Source organism: Antechinus flavipes, chromosome 3 (assembly GCF_016432865.1).
Source record: "Antechinus flavipes isolate AdamAnt ecotype Samford, QLD, Australia chromosome 3, AdamAnt_v2, whole genome shotgun sequence".
NCBI lineage: Eukaryota > Metazoa > Chordata > Mammalia > Dasyuromorphia > Dasyuridae > Antechinus > Antechinus flavipes.
This window is the reverse complement of record NC_067400.1, coordinates 479,519,517-479,536,767: the sequence shown is the minus strand read 5'-3', so window position 1 is coordinate 479,536,767 and position 17,251 is coordinate 479,519,517. Positions and strand designations below refer to the sequence as shown.

At 35.2% G+C, this 17,251-nt stretch overlaps 1 protein-coding gene across 2 annotated transcripts in view; it reads left to right on the top strand.

The window, feature by feature from the left end:
• Positions 1-17,235, top strand: part of FAM118B (family with sequence similarity 118 member B) — a 100,453-nt gene extending 83,218 nt beyond the window's left edge. For both annotated transcript variants that reach the window (XM_051986712.1, XM_051986711.1), the window contains exons 5-8: positions 3,249-3,377; positions 6,813-7,098; positions 16,258-16,314; positions 16,690-17,235. In XM_051986712.1, the coding sequence (XP_051842672.1) occupies positions 3,249-3,377; positions 6,813-7,098; positions 16,258-16,314; positions 16,690-16,703 (486 nt within the window). In that variant the 3' untranslated portion in view covers positions 16,704-17,235. The remainder of the gene's footprint in view (positions 1-3,248; positions 3,378-6,812; positions 7,099-16,257; positions 16,315-16,689) is intronic.
• The last annotated feature ends 16 nt before the right edge of the window (positions 17,236-17,251 follow it).

Here is a 17,251-nt window from a genome sequence, read left to right as displayed (position 1 = left end):
AATTTTTAATAAAGTAGGAGGCATTGCCATCTGCTAATTAACAAGGATTCAAGGTGGCTTTAGGAGCTCAAGAAGAGAGGAGACATTTACTGCAACTAACATAATAGAGAATTAAACAAAAAAGAATAAAAACATTTCTATGAACTTGTGAGAGCCGTATTGAAATTAGCCAATGTGAATTTGTAGTCGATCCTTAGTTCAATACTGTTAAATATAATTTCAGTATCATTCAGCAACAAAAGAGTAGAAAAAATTTGGATAGTGAGGAAGCAGAGAAGCAGGGATTGAGGTAGTGAAGGCTTATGATTAGAGAACTTGATCTTTTTTTTGGGGGGGGGAGGAAGGTTGAAATGATTTTAACACTAATTTTATCTTAGGTCTTGGGCAAATCACTTAAATCCCATATTAACTCTTTGCCTCATTGCATAATAAATGTGAAAATATTTTAAGGTCTGAAAGAAAAGAAACCTGAAGGCATAAGACCATAATCCTAGAAAGAAAAGGGACTTAAGAAATTATCTTGTTCAGCTCCTTTATTTTACAGATATTGAAATTTTGTCCCAAAGATTGTGACTTGCCCCAAATTACTATGCAGTAAATGTTAGGACTGGAATTTGAATACAGATTTTATGACTTCACTGCTGCACTGTCAGTGACTATTGATATTAATGCAAATTTTTTCTTCTACCCCAATTATGCAACTTATCTAGAGTAGCCCTTAAAAGAAATCACGCACTCTCCATCTAAATAGTTCTATTTAAAAGGAACTCAGTATCTTAGTACTTTAATACCAGTTCTTCCATTCCATTTTTGGATGACTTTAATTGATCTTATATTGACTGAAATTTATCTTCTTATAAATTCCATATAATGGTCCTCAAATACCTTTTGACCCAGGTATAATAATAAATCTAATCCTTTTTCCATATGACTGTCCCCCAAATATTTAAAGAGACATTTTGTCTCCTTTAACCTTCTCTTTTATAAGTTAAACATGCAGTTCCTTCAATTGATCTTTATATGATATTTTGTGTACTCACTCCCCCAAACTTTGCCACCCTGGTAACCCTTCTCTAGATATGTTCTAGCTTTTTATGTCTCTGCTAAAACAGGGTACCCAGAATTGGACTCACTGTGCCTCTTATGGTCTAATCAGGACAGATTAGGCAATTGTAATCACTACCCTCATCCTGGCCCCCATTTGAAGAATGAGGTTATTCTTTTGATTATTAGCACGTTATGTTACTAACTCATCTTGAGCTTTTGATCAGCTAGAATCACTCTTTTTCCCATTAACTGCTTTCTGTCCACATTTCCTATATATTTTACTTATGCAATTGATTTCTTAAAAACTTAAGTAGGTATTTTAAATATAAATATAAATGGTTCCTATATTTGCTTGTGACATCTGCAAAAATCCTGAAAGCAATACTGTAAAAGTTCAGTTTGTTTTGAATTACTTTAGATAAGTACTTATTTGAAGTTAACCTTGAAAGGCGTCACTTGTTCTTAGGGCTACGTTTAAAATTTTTTTAAGATCCGTAGATAACTTGCAAGATTATTTTGTCCAGAGATGTCAAACATGTAGGCCATATGCAGCCCACAACACTCCACAGTGCAACCCAAACAAGATGAAAATGTAGTTCCTATCTGATTTTAATGTGTTAAGGTATTTATATGTACATATATGCATATGTGGTTTTCTACATCAATATGTGGCCCACAGGAACCCATATGTATCTTTTTGAATCCCCATTTCCATTTCATTTTGACACCAGTATTTTGATCCAACCTTATCATTTTACAGATTGGTAAGCTGAAACTCAAGGGAGTGAAATGACTTGACCAATTATACACTTAGTAAGTGGCAAAACCCAGATTTAAATCTAGGTCTCTTGTCTCCACATTCATTATTCCATATACCAGATTTGTTGGTATATAGACAAACAGGGAGATGTAAAATAGAAATTTCAGGGACCTACATTGTTGTCTTTAGAGATCTGGAAGAATGCTAATATGTGGAAGCATCAATTTTATTTAATAATAACTTTGTATTGACAGAATCCATGCCAGGATAATTTTTACACAGCATTATCCCTTGCAATCACTTATGTTTCGTTTTTTCCCCTCCCTCCCTCCTCCCCCCCCCCCCAAGATGGCAAGCAGTCCTATATATGTTAAATATGTTGCAGTATATCCTAGATACAATACATATTTGCAGAACCGAACAGTTCTCCCGCTGCACAGGGAGAATTGGATTCAGAAGGTAAAAATAACTCGGGAAGAAAGTCAAAAATCAAATAGTTCACATTCATTTCCCAGTATTACTTCTTTGGGTGTAGCTGTTTCTGTCCATCCTTTATCCAATGAAACTCAGTTAAGTCTCTTTGTCAGAGAAATCCACTTCCATCAGAATACATCCTCATACAATATCGTTGTCGAAGTGTATAATGATCTCCTGGTTCTGCTCATCTCACTTAGCATCAGTCCATGTAGGTCTCTCCAAGCCTCTCTGTATTCATCCTGCTGGTCATTCCTTACAGAGCAATAATATTCCATAACATTCATATACCACAATTTACCCAGCCATTCTCCAATTGATGGGCATCCATTCATTTTCCAGTTTCTAGCCACTACAAACAGGGCTGCTACAAACATTTTGGCACATACAGGTCCCTTTCCCTTTTTTAGTATCTCTTTGGGGTATAAGCCCAATAGAAACACTGCTGGATCAAAGGGTATGCACAGTTTGATAACTTTTTGGGCATAATTCCAGATTGCTCTCCAGAATGGCTGGATTCGTTCACAACTCCACCAACAATGCATCAGTGTCCCCGTTTTCCCGCATCCCCTCCAACATTCATCATTATTATTTCCTGTCATCTTAGCCAATCTGACAGGTGTGTAGTGATATCTCAGAGTTGTCTTAATTTGCATTTCTCTGATCAATAATGATTTGGAACACTCTTTCATGTGAGTGGTAATAGTTTCAATTTCTTCATCTGAAAATTGTCTGTTCATATCCTTTGACCATTTATCAATTGGAGAATGGCTTGATTTTTTATAAATTTGAGTCAGTTCTCTATATATTTTGGAAATGAGGCCTTTATCAGAACCTTTAATTGTAAAGATGTTTTCCCAGTTTGTTGGGAAGCTGAGTCTTAAAAAATAACCTCTTACCCATTTATGTCCTCTCTACAAATGCTAAGCTTTACCCATCCCTGCTAAGCTCTACTTATGTTGAATAGGTCCTGGAATGGGCTCAGGAGAAGAGAAAGCTGAGTGTGTTACACATTCATGGAGTTTATACCAATCCTAGTGGAATTGTACTTCATCCAGCTGGCTATCAGAATGTACTACGTAATACTGAAGTCATGGTAAGTGCTTGGGGTCCTGCTTGGTATGTTGGGAACTGTTTTCTGAGAAACATCTCTGAATCTGAGTCACAGGTTTTAGAAGAGGGAGTGTTATTTACTCTGGAAGTAGGAGAATGTTGGAAGGTCAAACATTCCTCTTCTGTTCTTCACAGCTGGTGGTGTCAGCCTTGTCCTGGGAAACTTAAAGCTTCTCCTGGGATACCAAATTATAAGGCTTTTCCCAGCTTCATTTTGGAGACAAATAATTTAAGACCCAAGTAGACTGTTTTGTATGGTTGCCATCTACTGGTCATGTAAACAATGTCATTTATTTGTACAAAATATATTATTAAATACTATCATCAATAGGAACATATTCTTTGAAGAATTTTTTGGTTAATAATGATGGGAATTTATGGGGCCATCAACATGTTTATTTACTGTACTCTTGTGGAGATTATTGGAAGACTTTCCTCCACATTTGGGAAATGACTTAACAGAACTAGGGAATGTATTCTCCAGATTTAGAGTTTTTCTTCCACCTGAAACTAAACTTTTCTGATATATGACTTATAAACTTGATCCCATTAGCCATTTTCTGGATTCATGATCAGCTCTATTCTTTAACTTAAGTCATGGACAATAGATACATAAGAAATAATACTGTGTATTCTCCAACCTTGAGACTGGAATTAACTGACTTGAGAATTGGAAAGATTTAAAATTATAACATGTTTGTTTTTCTTGTATTTCATTAGTATCAAAATTTCCAAAAGGTAGAAAGTATTAGTATACTCTTCCTAAATACAGTCTTTAATTCTGTTACTGGTTCTGCATAATTTGTGGAAAATGACTAATGGGGAATTAGAGTTGCTTCTCCTTTTCTGTATCTCATTTTCTTTTTATGTATATTGACTGAAGATTTTTTTTTTTAATTCAGTAGCTTTGGGAAGGGGTGGGGTGAGATATTTTCTTTTAGCCAGTTAGAGCAAGTAAGCCTAATGACTTATAATTCTTTAATTATCAGTTCAGAATTCAGAATGAATGGGGAGTTTCTAAGTCAAAAAAAGGGTAGAAATCATCAAGAAAATTTGAATTGGAATGCAGACTTCTTAAAAAGACTAACAAGTTCAGAGTTTCATATGTATTTCTTTATATAGCTGAATGTATGTCAGATAAATTCGTAAGAAAAATAAAAGCTTATCACATCTGCTTATGATTTCTCTTCTCTAGACTAAATATCTCCAATTTATGAGTGTTCTTCTCATAATATAATATCAAAAACTGAATACAAGATTTAAGATGTAATTTAAGGGCTTTTAACTCCTAGACCAGGATACTTTTCTATTAATGTAGCTTAGGTTACAATAGCTTTTTGAGTTGACATATCACATTGTTGATTTCATTGAACATATGGTCCGCTGAAATTTTTGAGATTTTTTTTATTCATTATATCAACTGGTATCTATAATTTTTCCATCTTACCAGTATCAAATGAGATAACATCTATGAAGCACTTTGTACATTTCAAGGTATAATATAGTTATTTTTAAAATTCACTGACATTCGTAGAGTGATCACATCTATGGTGATCTGGAGACTTGAATTTTTCAAAAGTAGATAATCCTTTCTTACTTTCCCTTAACTCAGCTTCAGTACAAATTGTACTAATTCCCATCAATACTAATTGTATTCTGTATTTTCCTGACCAAAGATTTTTGGCAGAGAAAACAGATGCAAAATAATAATTGATTAGCCCCTCCTTTGTTATAAGTCAGTATCGTTCCATATATCCTGATCAGCAATCATATCCTCCCATTCAACTTTCAAAAACAAATTGTTTGTTGTCTTTAGTTGTTTTTACTAGCCTTAGTTCATTTTGCAGTTTGGTATTCCTGAAACTAGTTTTTCAGCATATTGCCATTTTTCCATTTGTTCTTCATTATCTGCCCTTGATTCCATCTTTTATAGATTTCTTTTAAAATTATAAATTGTTTGAGAAATTCTTAGGGCTTCTATATTAGTCTCTGTATACAACTTAGCCTTTCTTCCTCATTAAAATTTTTTCTTTTCTGAACTGATTTCCCCTGTAGAATTCCATGAGCCTATTCTGTCTCTGAACGTTCAGAATCTATTTTCCTAAAATCCAGAGTATATGTCAAACTCTATATGTTCACTTCTCTTCTATCACAAAGGCTGGACAAATAGTCACTTTCTTCCAAATTCCCTTCTGTCACATTCATATTAACAAGCTTATTTCTTCAGTGTAGGTGAGAGTCAATTGCAAAATAGATTTTCTTTTGAATCATGTATTCAAAATCTGAAAATTTTAAAGTAAATCAAGATAGCTGCTTTGAGGGATTTGGCAGGTATCTAGATAATTGTGAAGTGTTCAGGACTGCTATAACATGCCTTCCACGACAGTGATCTCTTTTCTAAATTACTTCTCTGTACCCTGTTTTCCCCCAAGTAGTTCTGGATCTAATTTGATCCCACTGATCTTCTCCTATAATGTTCTTTGCCCATGTTTCCCTTCCTTCTGATTCCTGGGTTTTCCTCACATAAGAAAGTTTTCTTAATTTATATTGCTACTCAATCTCCACTCCCTTTTACCTATTCTATTCATTTTGAATAAGATATGCACTTCCAGGACCACAATCTAGATTTGGTTCTTATTCTACCAAATCTAAATCTCCTATTTGATTCAAATTTTTCATCTTTGAATTAGCTCTCTAGTTCCCCCTACTGGACATCCCTATTTTACATATTTGTATATAGTACTTTTCACACCACAATTATATTACTGGCTCCTTTCTTAGATCTTTTTCTTCTATGAAGAAAATTTAGTGCTATTCATCTTCTTATATTATAGCTCCTCTCTGTGGTTCAGCTTGCTATTTTTAAGTAACCCATTTTCTTCTCATTTCTATTCCAGTTTATAGCCATTTTGATTTAAGTTCACTAAACTCATGGCAAATACATTCTTACCAGTACTTGTTAGGTGTATTCTGACCCTGACCAGGAGTACAGTATTTGAAAAATCTTTATCTTATTCTCTGATACTATCTTTTTAACCAGCTGTTTGGATTCCCAAAATACCTAATTTACCTTTTTAATGCATTTATTATTTGAGGATCTCTGTGTTCACAGCCCTAGAATATAAAGTAAAAGAAACCAGTGCTAGACAAACTCTGGAAAGACAGTTTATAGAGGAAGGTCAGTTGGAAAGAAACGCTTATACTAACAAAACAAAAAAAAAACAAAACATTTTTCTGAATAACTAGGAGGTAAATATCTTTCACAGAAAACCAATCATTCTCTTTAGTTTTAAGTCTGGTCTTATTTAATAAACTGCTTTTTCATCAGTCTGAATACATGGGTCACAGGTTGTTTTTAGTATGAGACATGTTTTCTCAGCTGTCATCAGACACTCATTTATATATGCCTTCCTTCTAGAGAGAAATTCAGAAACTCTATGAAAACAAGTCATTCCTTTTCTTGGGTTGTGGCTGGACTGTAGATGACACCACCTTCCAGGCCCTTTTCCTAGAGGCTGTGAAGCACAAATCTGACCTAGAACATTTCATGCTGGTTCGGAGGGGAGATGTAGATGAATTCAAAAAACTCCGGGAAAACATGCTAGACAAAGGGATCAAGGTGATCTCCTATGGAAATGAATATGCTGATCTTCCTGAATATTTCAAGCGTTTAACCTGTGAGATCTCAACCCGGGGCAGAACAGGTAAGAAGCATTTGAGACTGAGGGCAGTGGAACTACACAGGATCCCACAGGCTTTTAAAATAGGATTACTGGAATGTGTAGAGATTTATGTGGTAATCTAGCCAAACTTCCAGGTTAAGTTGGAGCTGCCTTCAAAATATGATTAAAATGTCCCTTTGGATATATTGTTATTTTGAAAAAATTAATAATTGCTGATATGTATGGTTTTTGTTGTCATAAGACATTTTTAATCCAAGGTTCAGAATCCAGAGAGTAGAAATTTTGGAATGTTTTGAAATTGAATTAGGGATAAGATGTTCACATAGAGATGTAACTCATTTGAGAGGTTTGAGAAATGCAAGAGGATCTTGATTTTTACAATAAGCATGCATCTAAAAAGCTATGTATAAATTGAGTGCTTGTAAATCAAATCATTTAAGATGTCTTAGTGTAATTGGCAAGAGTTTTTAATAGTAAGAATTTTTTTGACTAATCATCTCATGGTTTCTTATGAGAAGTGTAGATTTTTGCACATCAGATTATTTAAGTACAGAGCAACTCTACACTGAGAAAGGATGATCTGTGAACTCTGTTATCACAACTATGCTTTGGTATAAAATGATGAAGTACAACACTTTTCAAGAAGTACATCTATAACTGACTTATAAGTTTATTGGTGTAGTGGCTACAGTACTAGGCCTAGAGTGAGAAAAACCTAAGTTCAAATATAACTTCAAACAGTTTCTAGTTATTGGACAAGTCACTTAATCTTTCTCATCTGTGAAGTGTGGGAATGATAAAAGCACCTGCTTCTCAGAGTTGTGAGGATCAAATGAAATAATATTGTAAAATGTTTAATACAGTCCCTTGCAATGCTTAAAAATGCTCATTTCCTTCTCTTTACCTATATTACAAAAAACTCTCCGATGCCTTGAAGGACTAGATCTAGTGAGACAGGCTGTCATAGTGGAATGAGCTCTGGACTGGGAATCAGGAGACCTAAGTTCTAGTATTGACTAGAAAAGCCTGTGAAAATATGCAAAGTCACTTCATTTTTTTAAGGCTCACATTTCTTTATTTTTAAAATGACAAAACTAAAGTAGATGGTCTCTCAGGTGCTTTGAATTCTGTATGGTTTTAGCCTAAATGAAATCAAGCTTTTAATTTTAAATTAAGCACTGTTGCTTTTCAAATTTTTCCCATAGTTTAAACTATCTTAACCAAAAAGTGGTTGGAGTTGGAAGGAATATAAGGGATTATGTAGTCCAATTTGTACCTAAGTAGAAACTCATTTACAAAATCTCTTTTCCTAGAGGCTGTGAAGCACAAATCTGACCTAGAGTTTTAGCTGTGAAAGTGAGAAGATATATAGGATGATAACCTTATCATCCTCAAATTAAATGAAGGTAGGTTTCTCTGTCTTTAGTTTTTGTTGTTGCTTTTTTCAAGGATGAGGAAGGCATATTTGTAGGTCTGGAAAAGCAGCAGTAGATGAAGAAAGATTGAAAATGAGAGAGAAGAAACTGAGGTACTGTAGAAACAATATTGATTTTGAAGTCAATGGACCCTGGTCATTCAGTCACACAGGCAATTTATTAAGTCCCTACTACATGCTTAATTATTGTGCTAAGTGCTGGAGATTTAAAAAAAAAAAAAAGCAGTTCATATTCTCAAGGAATTCAGTCCAATGTTGAAAACAACTTCATAAATAATTATGTACAGATATAGGGGATGACCAGCAAAAATGCAGTCAGAAGATGGAGAGTCTTGTGCAAAGAATGAAAGGAGGAGTAGTATCATTGGATTATAAAGTGAGTGGAATTTCAGTTATGAATCTGGAAGTAGAAAGTAAATAGTAAATTGAATGTGAAAAAAAAGTTAGTGTGGTACAGTGGAAAGAACTATGGATTTGGAGTCAGTAGAACTAGGTTCACTTTTGTCATTACTAGTGTGACCTTGAGCAAAACATATAACTCTCTGGGATTTAATTTCCTTATCTCTAAAATTATAAGAAGTGGGCCATGTGAGGTGCCAAGGCTTCTTCCAACTCTAAACCTGCAATTATATAAACAAAGGGACTAATTTCCCAAGAAAATAGGATCATATGTACAAAATAGGGGAATGACATTGGCAAATGTCGCCTGTTCCTTGGTGACTACAGTAAAGGAAAGAATGGGGGTCCAGAGAGGGAAAGTTTTCAGGTATAGATGTGGGAGAAGCCCATATTCTTGATGATGGTTAAAGTTAAGCATGATCTGTGCTGAGAGGAAAATAGACAGGGATGATTCAAAGAAGGTTTGGAATAGCTGCTGCAAGAAATGTTAGTTTTCTTTTTTTTTTGAGGGGTGGAGGACTGCTTTACCCATGTTGAGTTTGCAGTTAACTAAAATTCATAAGTGCTTTTCAGAAGAACTTCATCCTAACTAATATCTCTTATTCTATGTATGTAAAGTTAATGGGTTTTTTAAGTAGTAGGCTCTGTACTAGGTGCTAGGAATACAGAGACAAAAATGAAACGTACCCACAAGGAGCTTATATTTTATAGGAGAAACAAATACTATACATATGAGAAAATACAGAGAGGTAGAGTCAAGATGGCACAGTAGCAAGAAGAAATATAGCAAGCTCCCCCAAAAATGACTTCCTACATTTAGAAGATGCATCAAACTAAATGAAATTGGGAAATTAAAGAAAAAAATAAACAACAACCAGTTTTCCAACACAGGTTGGAATGAGGAGACAGACCTAGGAGTCTATTGACACTGGGGACAGGGTTTGGACAGGAACAGAGCATTCTAGTGCCTAGGGACTGTCCCCAAACACAGCAACTCATGCAAGGAGGAGGAACAGTTCCTATTTGGCAAATGTCAATCATTACCCAGTTCTTGCTCACAGATGCAGGATACAGACTGAGGAAGAGATCTGCACCCAAGGATACATTCCAGGGGTAGGAGTAATTGATCTTTTTTTTTTTTTTTTTAACTCTCCAGCACTCAGCACAATAATTAAGCATGTAGTAGGGGCTTAATAAATGCCTGTGTGACTGAATGACCAGGGTCCACTGACTTCAAAGTCAATATTCTTTCCACAGTACCTCAGTGTCTTCTCTCTCATTTTCAATCTTTCCTCTTCTACTGTTTCTTTTCCAGGCCTTCAAATATGGCTTCCTCATTCTTGAAAATACAACAAAAACCAAAAACAGAGAAACCCACCTTCGTTTAATTTGAGGATGATAAGGCTATTATCCTATATATCTTTTCGCTTTCACAGCTAAACTCCTAGCAAGTCATCTTGCTTCTACTTTCTCTTTGACTTAAAATATGGCTTCCAATTCTACTATTCAATTGAATCTATTCTGTTTGTTACTCAGAATGAAACCCAGGTACGGAAGGAGTTGCAATGCTAGCAGACTTTACCCTGGATTAGGACACTTTGGGAACTCTGAAGGCTTGCAGATCTGCAGCCTGTGCCTGAGAATCAAGAATTATACAGCTCTGAACAAAGCAGAAGCAGGACCACCCCAGACTTAACCTCTAAAAGTATACACAGCCTTGCCCTAACATCCAGTCTGAAGTAGAGAAGTAGTCTAAAAGAATGAACAAACTAAAAAGAATCCCACTATTAAAACTTTTATAGCAATAAAGGTCACTCAAGACACAAACCCTGAAAAAGAGAATGACTCCAAAACATCTGCATGTCTCAGAGAAAAACATTACTTGTGTACCAATTCAATTAGAATTCCTGGAAGAGAAAAAGTATTTTAAAAATTAAAAACTACAACTTTTATAATGAAATTAGCTTGAGGAAGAAAATTTAAAAAGGAATTCTTTATAGAGTAGACCGTTGGGAAGATTGAATTAGGGAAAAAATATTAGAAATTTCATAGAAAAAATTATTGATCTGGAAAACAGATAAAACAGAAAGCAATTTTAAGAATTGTTGGATTGCCTGAAAGCCATGACCCTCCCCCCCCCAAAAAAAAAAAAAAGAGCTTAAACATCCTTTTTAAAGGGATCATAAGATAAAACTATTCAGGTCTCTTGCAATCAGAGGTCAATGTGTAGGTATAAGTTGACTTTTATGTGATCTTTTTTAAAAAATTGAGGGGTGAAGAAAAGGATTGTATTGGGAGAATAGTAAAGAGGAGGCAGAATAGTATAAATTATATTACATGAAGTGGCACAAAAGAAAGAAAAGAGGGCAAGGTTTGCATTGCTTGAATCTTATTCTCATCCGATTTGCCTCAAAGGGAATAACATTCAACTTAGTTGGGTGTAGGAAATTATTTTACCCTATAGGGAAGTAGAAGGGATAAAGGGAAAATAAAAGAGGAGAAGATGATAGAAGGAATTGTAAAAGTAAGAAAGAAAGGGGTAAAAAGGGATGGTTGATAAAAAGGAGGACAAATTGAGGAAGGTGGAGTCAGAAGACTATATTCTGATTTAGCAACAATGGGCAGGAGGTATCACCATGTTTTAGTTTAGTTTTTATAAGGTTTCCACATTTGTTGCCTATATAACGCTCGATTCAATATTTCTGCTTTGAGATAGAGAAACAGTCAAGGAATGGATATGTGTGAGCTGGACTCAAGTCTAGCCTCTGATACTATGTGATCAAAGATGAGTCACTAAACCTTTTCCAGACTCGTTTTCTCATCTACAAAATGGACAATATTAATACATGCATCTTTCCCATACATATGTCTTTTGTAAAATAAAGACTTCATTAACCTAAATTCCTATATTAATACCCAGGCAATTCTCTAAGACAGTAGGTCTTAGATTGGTAAAAGTATCATACCAGGAATGACCTATAAAAAAGTACCCATCTCAGGGGGCTTTTGTGAGGCTCAAATGCATAAAAAGAGAATTTCTAATTTTAATGTGCTATGTATGAAATCAGGCTTATGGATATTTTTTTCTTTTAAAAATTTGGGCCACAGCTTTACTCTGCAAGAGTTTTGGTTTTTCTGTTGAATGGATATGGATAACCAGCAGTCAGAGAGGAGGGCCCTTGAAAAATTCCTATACATCTTACTCCTTAGCACATTAGTAAAGTTATCAAATTAGCTAATTATTAGTTTCTAGGCTGAGCCTAGCTATAGAAGAGGAGGCTTATGAAACAAGAAGACATCGTAAGAGAAAGGCTTAGCATCTTGAAAGTGATAGAGGTGTGAGGATTGCCACATGCAAAGTAGAAAAATACTGTCTTCCTTTTTGGTCATCAATTCTTTAATTTCTATGTATTCTTTAATGCTAAGTACTAATGCATCTCCTTCAGAAAGCCTTTCTTGATCTTCCTATTAGTAACACCACTTTCCCAACAAACCTCTTGTATCTTTGTTTTGTAAATTTCAATCTGTCAACCTTTAAGTGTCTATTTTGTTCCAGATACTCTACTAGGCACTAGAGATTTAATATAAAGAATGAAACAAATTTTTAAAAAATATAATAGAAGAAACCAGTACATATGTAAAATTGTTCAGTCATTTGGTTATGTCTGTGTGACCCCATTTGAGGTTTTCTTGGCAAAGATACTGGGATGATTTGCCATTTACTTTTCCAGCTCATTTTACAGATGAGGAAATGATGAAAACGGTTGATTGGTTGTTCTTCATTCTCATAGAGAACCAAAATGACACCACTATTTTAGAGTTGAATTAGTATGTCTGTGACTGATCAGATGGATACAAGCTCAGAATGCTCTGCCACAGGTCGTACACAAATAATCCATATAAATATTTGGGGTAGCTTCTAATTTTGTGATCTCCTGTTTCTTTGGGGCTAATTCAGTTGTTTTGCTCATAGAGCACAGCACCTTCTCAGATGAGGGCACTCATGCTGGGTGGTCTTGTGCCAGTGTCTCTCATGTCATACAGTTGATTCTAAAGATTTTAAGAGATACTTTGAGAATGTCCCTGTATCACTTTTTCTGACCACCTTGTGAGTGCTTGCCCTGTAAGTACTCCATAAATTTTTTTTTTTTTTTGGCAAGCCTACATTTGGAATTCAAACAATGTGGCCAGAGATGGGCTGAATACTTCCATAGTGTTCTCAACAGACCATTATCAATCAGTGCTGAAGATGCTGACTATTTACCTCAAGTCCCTAGCCAAAGTTCCAACCTAAGAAGAGGTTTTGAATGCCATTAGGCTACTTTTGTGTGGTAAGGTACAGCCTTACAAAGTGGGAGATCCATTGCTCATACAAAAGCTGGCTGAAATTTTCCAGATGCAAATAGTAACTTGCTTAGGGTTAACAACTAGTAAATATGAGGCCAGATTTGAATTCAGGAAAATGAATCTTCCTGACTTCAGGTCTGGTGCTTTATCTACTGTATCACCTAGCTGCCCAAACATATTTAAAAATGTGTTACAGAATTAATAAGAAAAGCATGAATATAAATACAAGATTGTTGGGCAGGTAGAAAGCATACTATGTGTGGGATCAAGAAAAACTTTTATCTAAAAGATGTTGAAAGTGAAGAAGGAATCTATTCCAGGCTTGACTGCAGTGTACAAAAATGGTAAAGGTGTGATTAAGGGTTGGGCCTAGGTTATAAAGAGTTTTAAAAGGTAAACAGAGTTTCTATTTTATCCTTCAGGCAGTTGCTACAGAAGAGAAACATGGTCAGATCTCCATTTAAGGAAAAGTATTTTGGCAGCAATACATGTGTGAACTGGAGAGGAAAGAGACTTGAGGCAGGTTTAGGAGACCATTGCAATAACTTAGGTCTGAACTGAGGTGGTGGCCATGTGAATAGAGGGAAAGAATAAAATGCAAAAATAATGTTGGATGTTAAAACTAATTTGTTATGCGTGGTGAGGTCAAGGGCAAGGAGAATGCCTAGGTTGCAAATCTAAGAGACTAGAATAATGGTGATGGCTTTGAAAGAAATAGGGAAAATTGGAATAAATACATTTAACCAATAATGTGTATTGAAGCTTATCTCTAGTAGACTATAAACTCCATAAGGGCAAGGCAAGTTGTTTTTTTTTTTTAATAAACTGCCAATTTCTTTCCCTCATTAATATTCTTCATGAGTCATTGTAGGTAGAAATCAGAGCACATGCCTCTTGAAAATAGGCAAAAACTACCTTTTCTGCTTCTGGAACATGTCTGGTGGTATGAAGTCCTGCTCAGTCTTGCTGACTGATGGGTTGTGTCTGTGAGCAAAATTTTACTCAATTAGTTCCAATAAATAAAAATTGCTTTCTCCATTCCTTCCCCTCAAAGAAATATCAAGTCTGGAAATTAACCATCTGTGTTTTACTGTGATGCTATTAAGTGTCTGAATACACTTGGGCCATGTCCTCTTGTGAAAGAAGGCCAATTACTTGAAATTCGATTTTAACTCTCATTTCAAAGTCCTTTAGAAATTGACAAGTAGTTGTGAAATTTTCAAAATAATCAATTTACCCTAATCTTTAATAACCATTCCAAAAAGCTTTTCAGGGGCACAGAATAATGTGCTTAAAAGACTGAAATTTGTTCTGAGAAAAGAATGTAGAAACAGCAAGCTTTATGTCAGATTCCAATTCAGATGTTGTGTTTATTGCATTCCTTCTTTCCTTCTTAATTTAACACAAGTTAGGAAGGCTTTCCTAGGCCACAAACTTTTAAAGCCTTTTTGGTGGTGGAAGCAAAGGCTAGTTAAAGAATAATTTGCCATTTAGGCTAACTACATTGGACTAAGTTTAATAGAGATCAATATAAATTCTTACACTTGATTTTGAAAAATCCACTTCACAAGTTCAAGATGGAATAGTCATGGCTAGACAAAATCTGGCAACGTTTGGAAAATTTTAGAATATATGGTCATTAAGTCAGTCAATGTAATATGGTATCCAGAAAGTTAATGCTATCTTAGATTTAATTAAGAGGAACATAACATCAACCATTACTCTACATTAATTAGCTCTACCCACACTTAGATTATTATATTCGGCTTTGGACATTCCCATTTTAGAAAGGAGATTGATCAGCCACTGAATGTCTAAGAGGGCAACTAGATTATTGAGTAGACGCGAGTTTATGTAATATGAGGATTGAGTGAAGGAACTGATGATATTTAGCACAGAAAAGAAAAATCTAAGAAGGGACATGAAAGCTGCCCTTGCAAGTATTTGACTGCCACATGGAAGAGGAATTCTGCTTGATCCCAGAGGACAGAACTAGGAACAATAAATAGACACTGCAAATGAAAATTTTCTTACTATTAGAAGTATTCAAAAGTTGAATGTCTTGGGACATGATGGATTTCCTCCCCTCACCTTTATGATTGGATTTTTCTAGGTAAAGGTAAAGTTGGGGTAATCAGATGGTGATGAGAACTACAATTGTAGCTAAGACAGAGTTAAAGTGTTAGGATAAGGTTAACTATTTTTCTCTGGTTTTACCCAGAATTTAATGATTAGAAATCAGTAGTACTAATTATACTATTTTTCCTAATTTGTAACATATACGTACTTTTCTAAGGTTTTTAAAAGAGAAACATTGGGGGTGGGGGGAGGATATTTTTCTTAAGTTGCTGACCCCCATGTTATAAAATCACTTCATAATCCATTATACCTCATAAAATCCCTTGCTTGGGTTCTGTTCCAATTTCTGGTTAAATTTGCTTGCCTGAATTTTGTAAACCTGGCCACAGAAACCTGTGGGAGAACACTAACCTTTCAACTGCAGTGCTAGTTCTCATTTGTGCATTTGCGCTACCTTGCAAACAAGTTTTGTGTTTAAAAACAGGGTAATTTGAACCTTCACCCAGACTCAGTGAACTTATCTTTGAAAGATAACAGATCTTTACAACAGAGTTTTTATAACAAATGGAAGATAGCCATCTGCCTATTTTCCGTAGATAGTATTTATATTTGTGATTCCACTACACATGAGGGATTTCTAACCTTGTGTCATTGGACTCCCTTGATGATATGTTGAAATTCCTTCTGAGAATAATTTTTTAAAATAATTTTATCCATAGACCTTTGGAGGATCCCTGGGTTAAGAACTCAGGGATATAGTTGATACTTTTACTCTAGGACCCCACTATTGATTTGGGACTCCTTAATTGCTTACCACATTCTCAAAGCCATTGGATGTTAATCTACATAGATTACAAATTTTTTTTTTTAATCTCAACCATGAACGCTACAACTATTAACCTAATTCCTTTGTTTGACAGGGATGGCAAGAGAAGGTCAGCTAAATGGTTCATCTGCAGCACACAATGAAATAAGAGGTACAAATTATTTTCTCTTCTGTATAGATTCTGAAGTTAGCAGACAAATTGGTCTTAAACACTGTGCTTCCCACCTCTAAGAGGAAGTATTTTTAGGGCTTAGTAAATACTTCAAAAGGGAGACTTAATGCATTATAGGATCTGGCTGCTTTATTAAATTAAAATTAAATTTAAAATATAAGATCTTCATGCAGGTCACAAAGATAGCTCAAAACAAATTGATAATTTTATGTTTATGTTAAAATGTCATGATTCCTCTGATGTAATCCCAGGGGTTAGCTAAGGTTCTAAATCTCTACAGCTATAATGGTATACCTATCTTTTTTCAGAAGCAACATTTTAGTGTTATTTACCTTCTTCTCTCTCCCCCCACAGGATGTAGTACATGAGGGGCTAAAAAAAAACAAACAAAAAAAACCCAACACAATTAGAGCAAAAGCCACAGCTCTCAGGCCCCATCACAGACAGTGTTTAACAAGCAATCTTACAAGAATCCAACAGCTCCCAGAAAATAACAAAACGCAGAAGAGATTGAAGGTTCAGGGAAAAAACTGAAAAGGAGCCTACCTTGTTCCTTTTGTGTTTGGTTCCTGCTGGGCTTGGTTATCCTGCTGCCTGTTCCATTTCCAAGAATACTTTGAGTGACCACTGGGCCCTTCATGGGTTGGACATGCTTGTGTCCACTGAACAGATCAATGTGATACCTCTCCTGGTTGTGGTAGCATCTCTGCATGAAGGACTTTGGGATCTAGATGCCATGGAGGTACCATGGTCCCTGCTGCAGTTTTGTACTCTGTACTTTGGTTTTTCAATTAAGCTTAATTGCTTTTTTTAAACATGACTTGAAGCTCTAGTTTTCTAGATCTTTTACAATGTACAGTATTTTGCATATCTGAGCTGTAATAAAAGCCTGTTCATTTACTTTCTCAGACCCTAG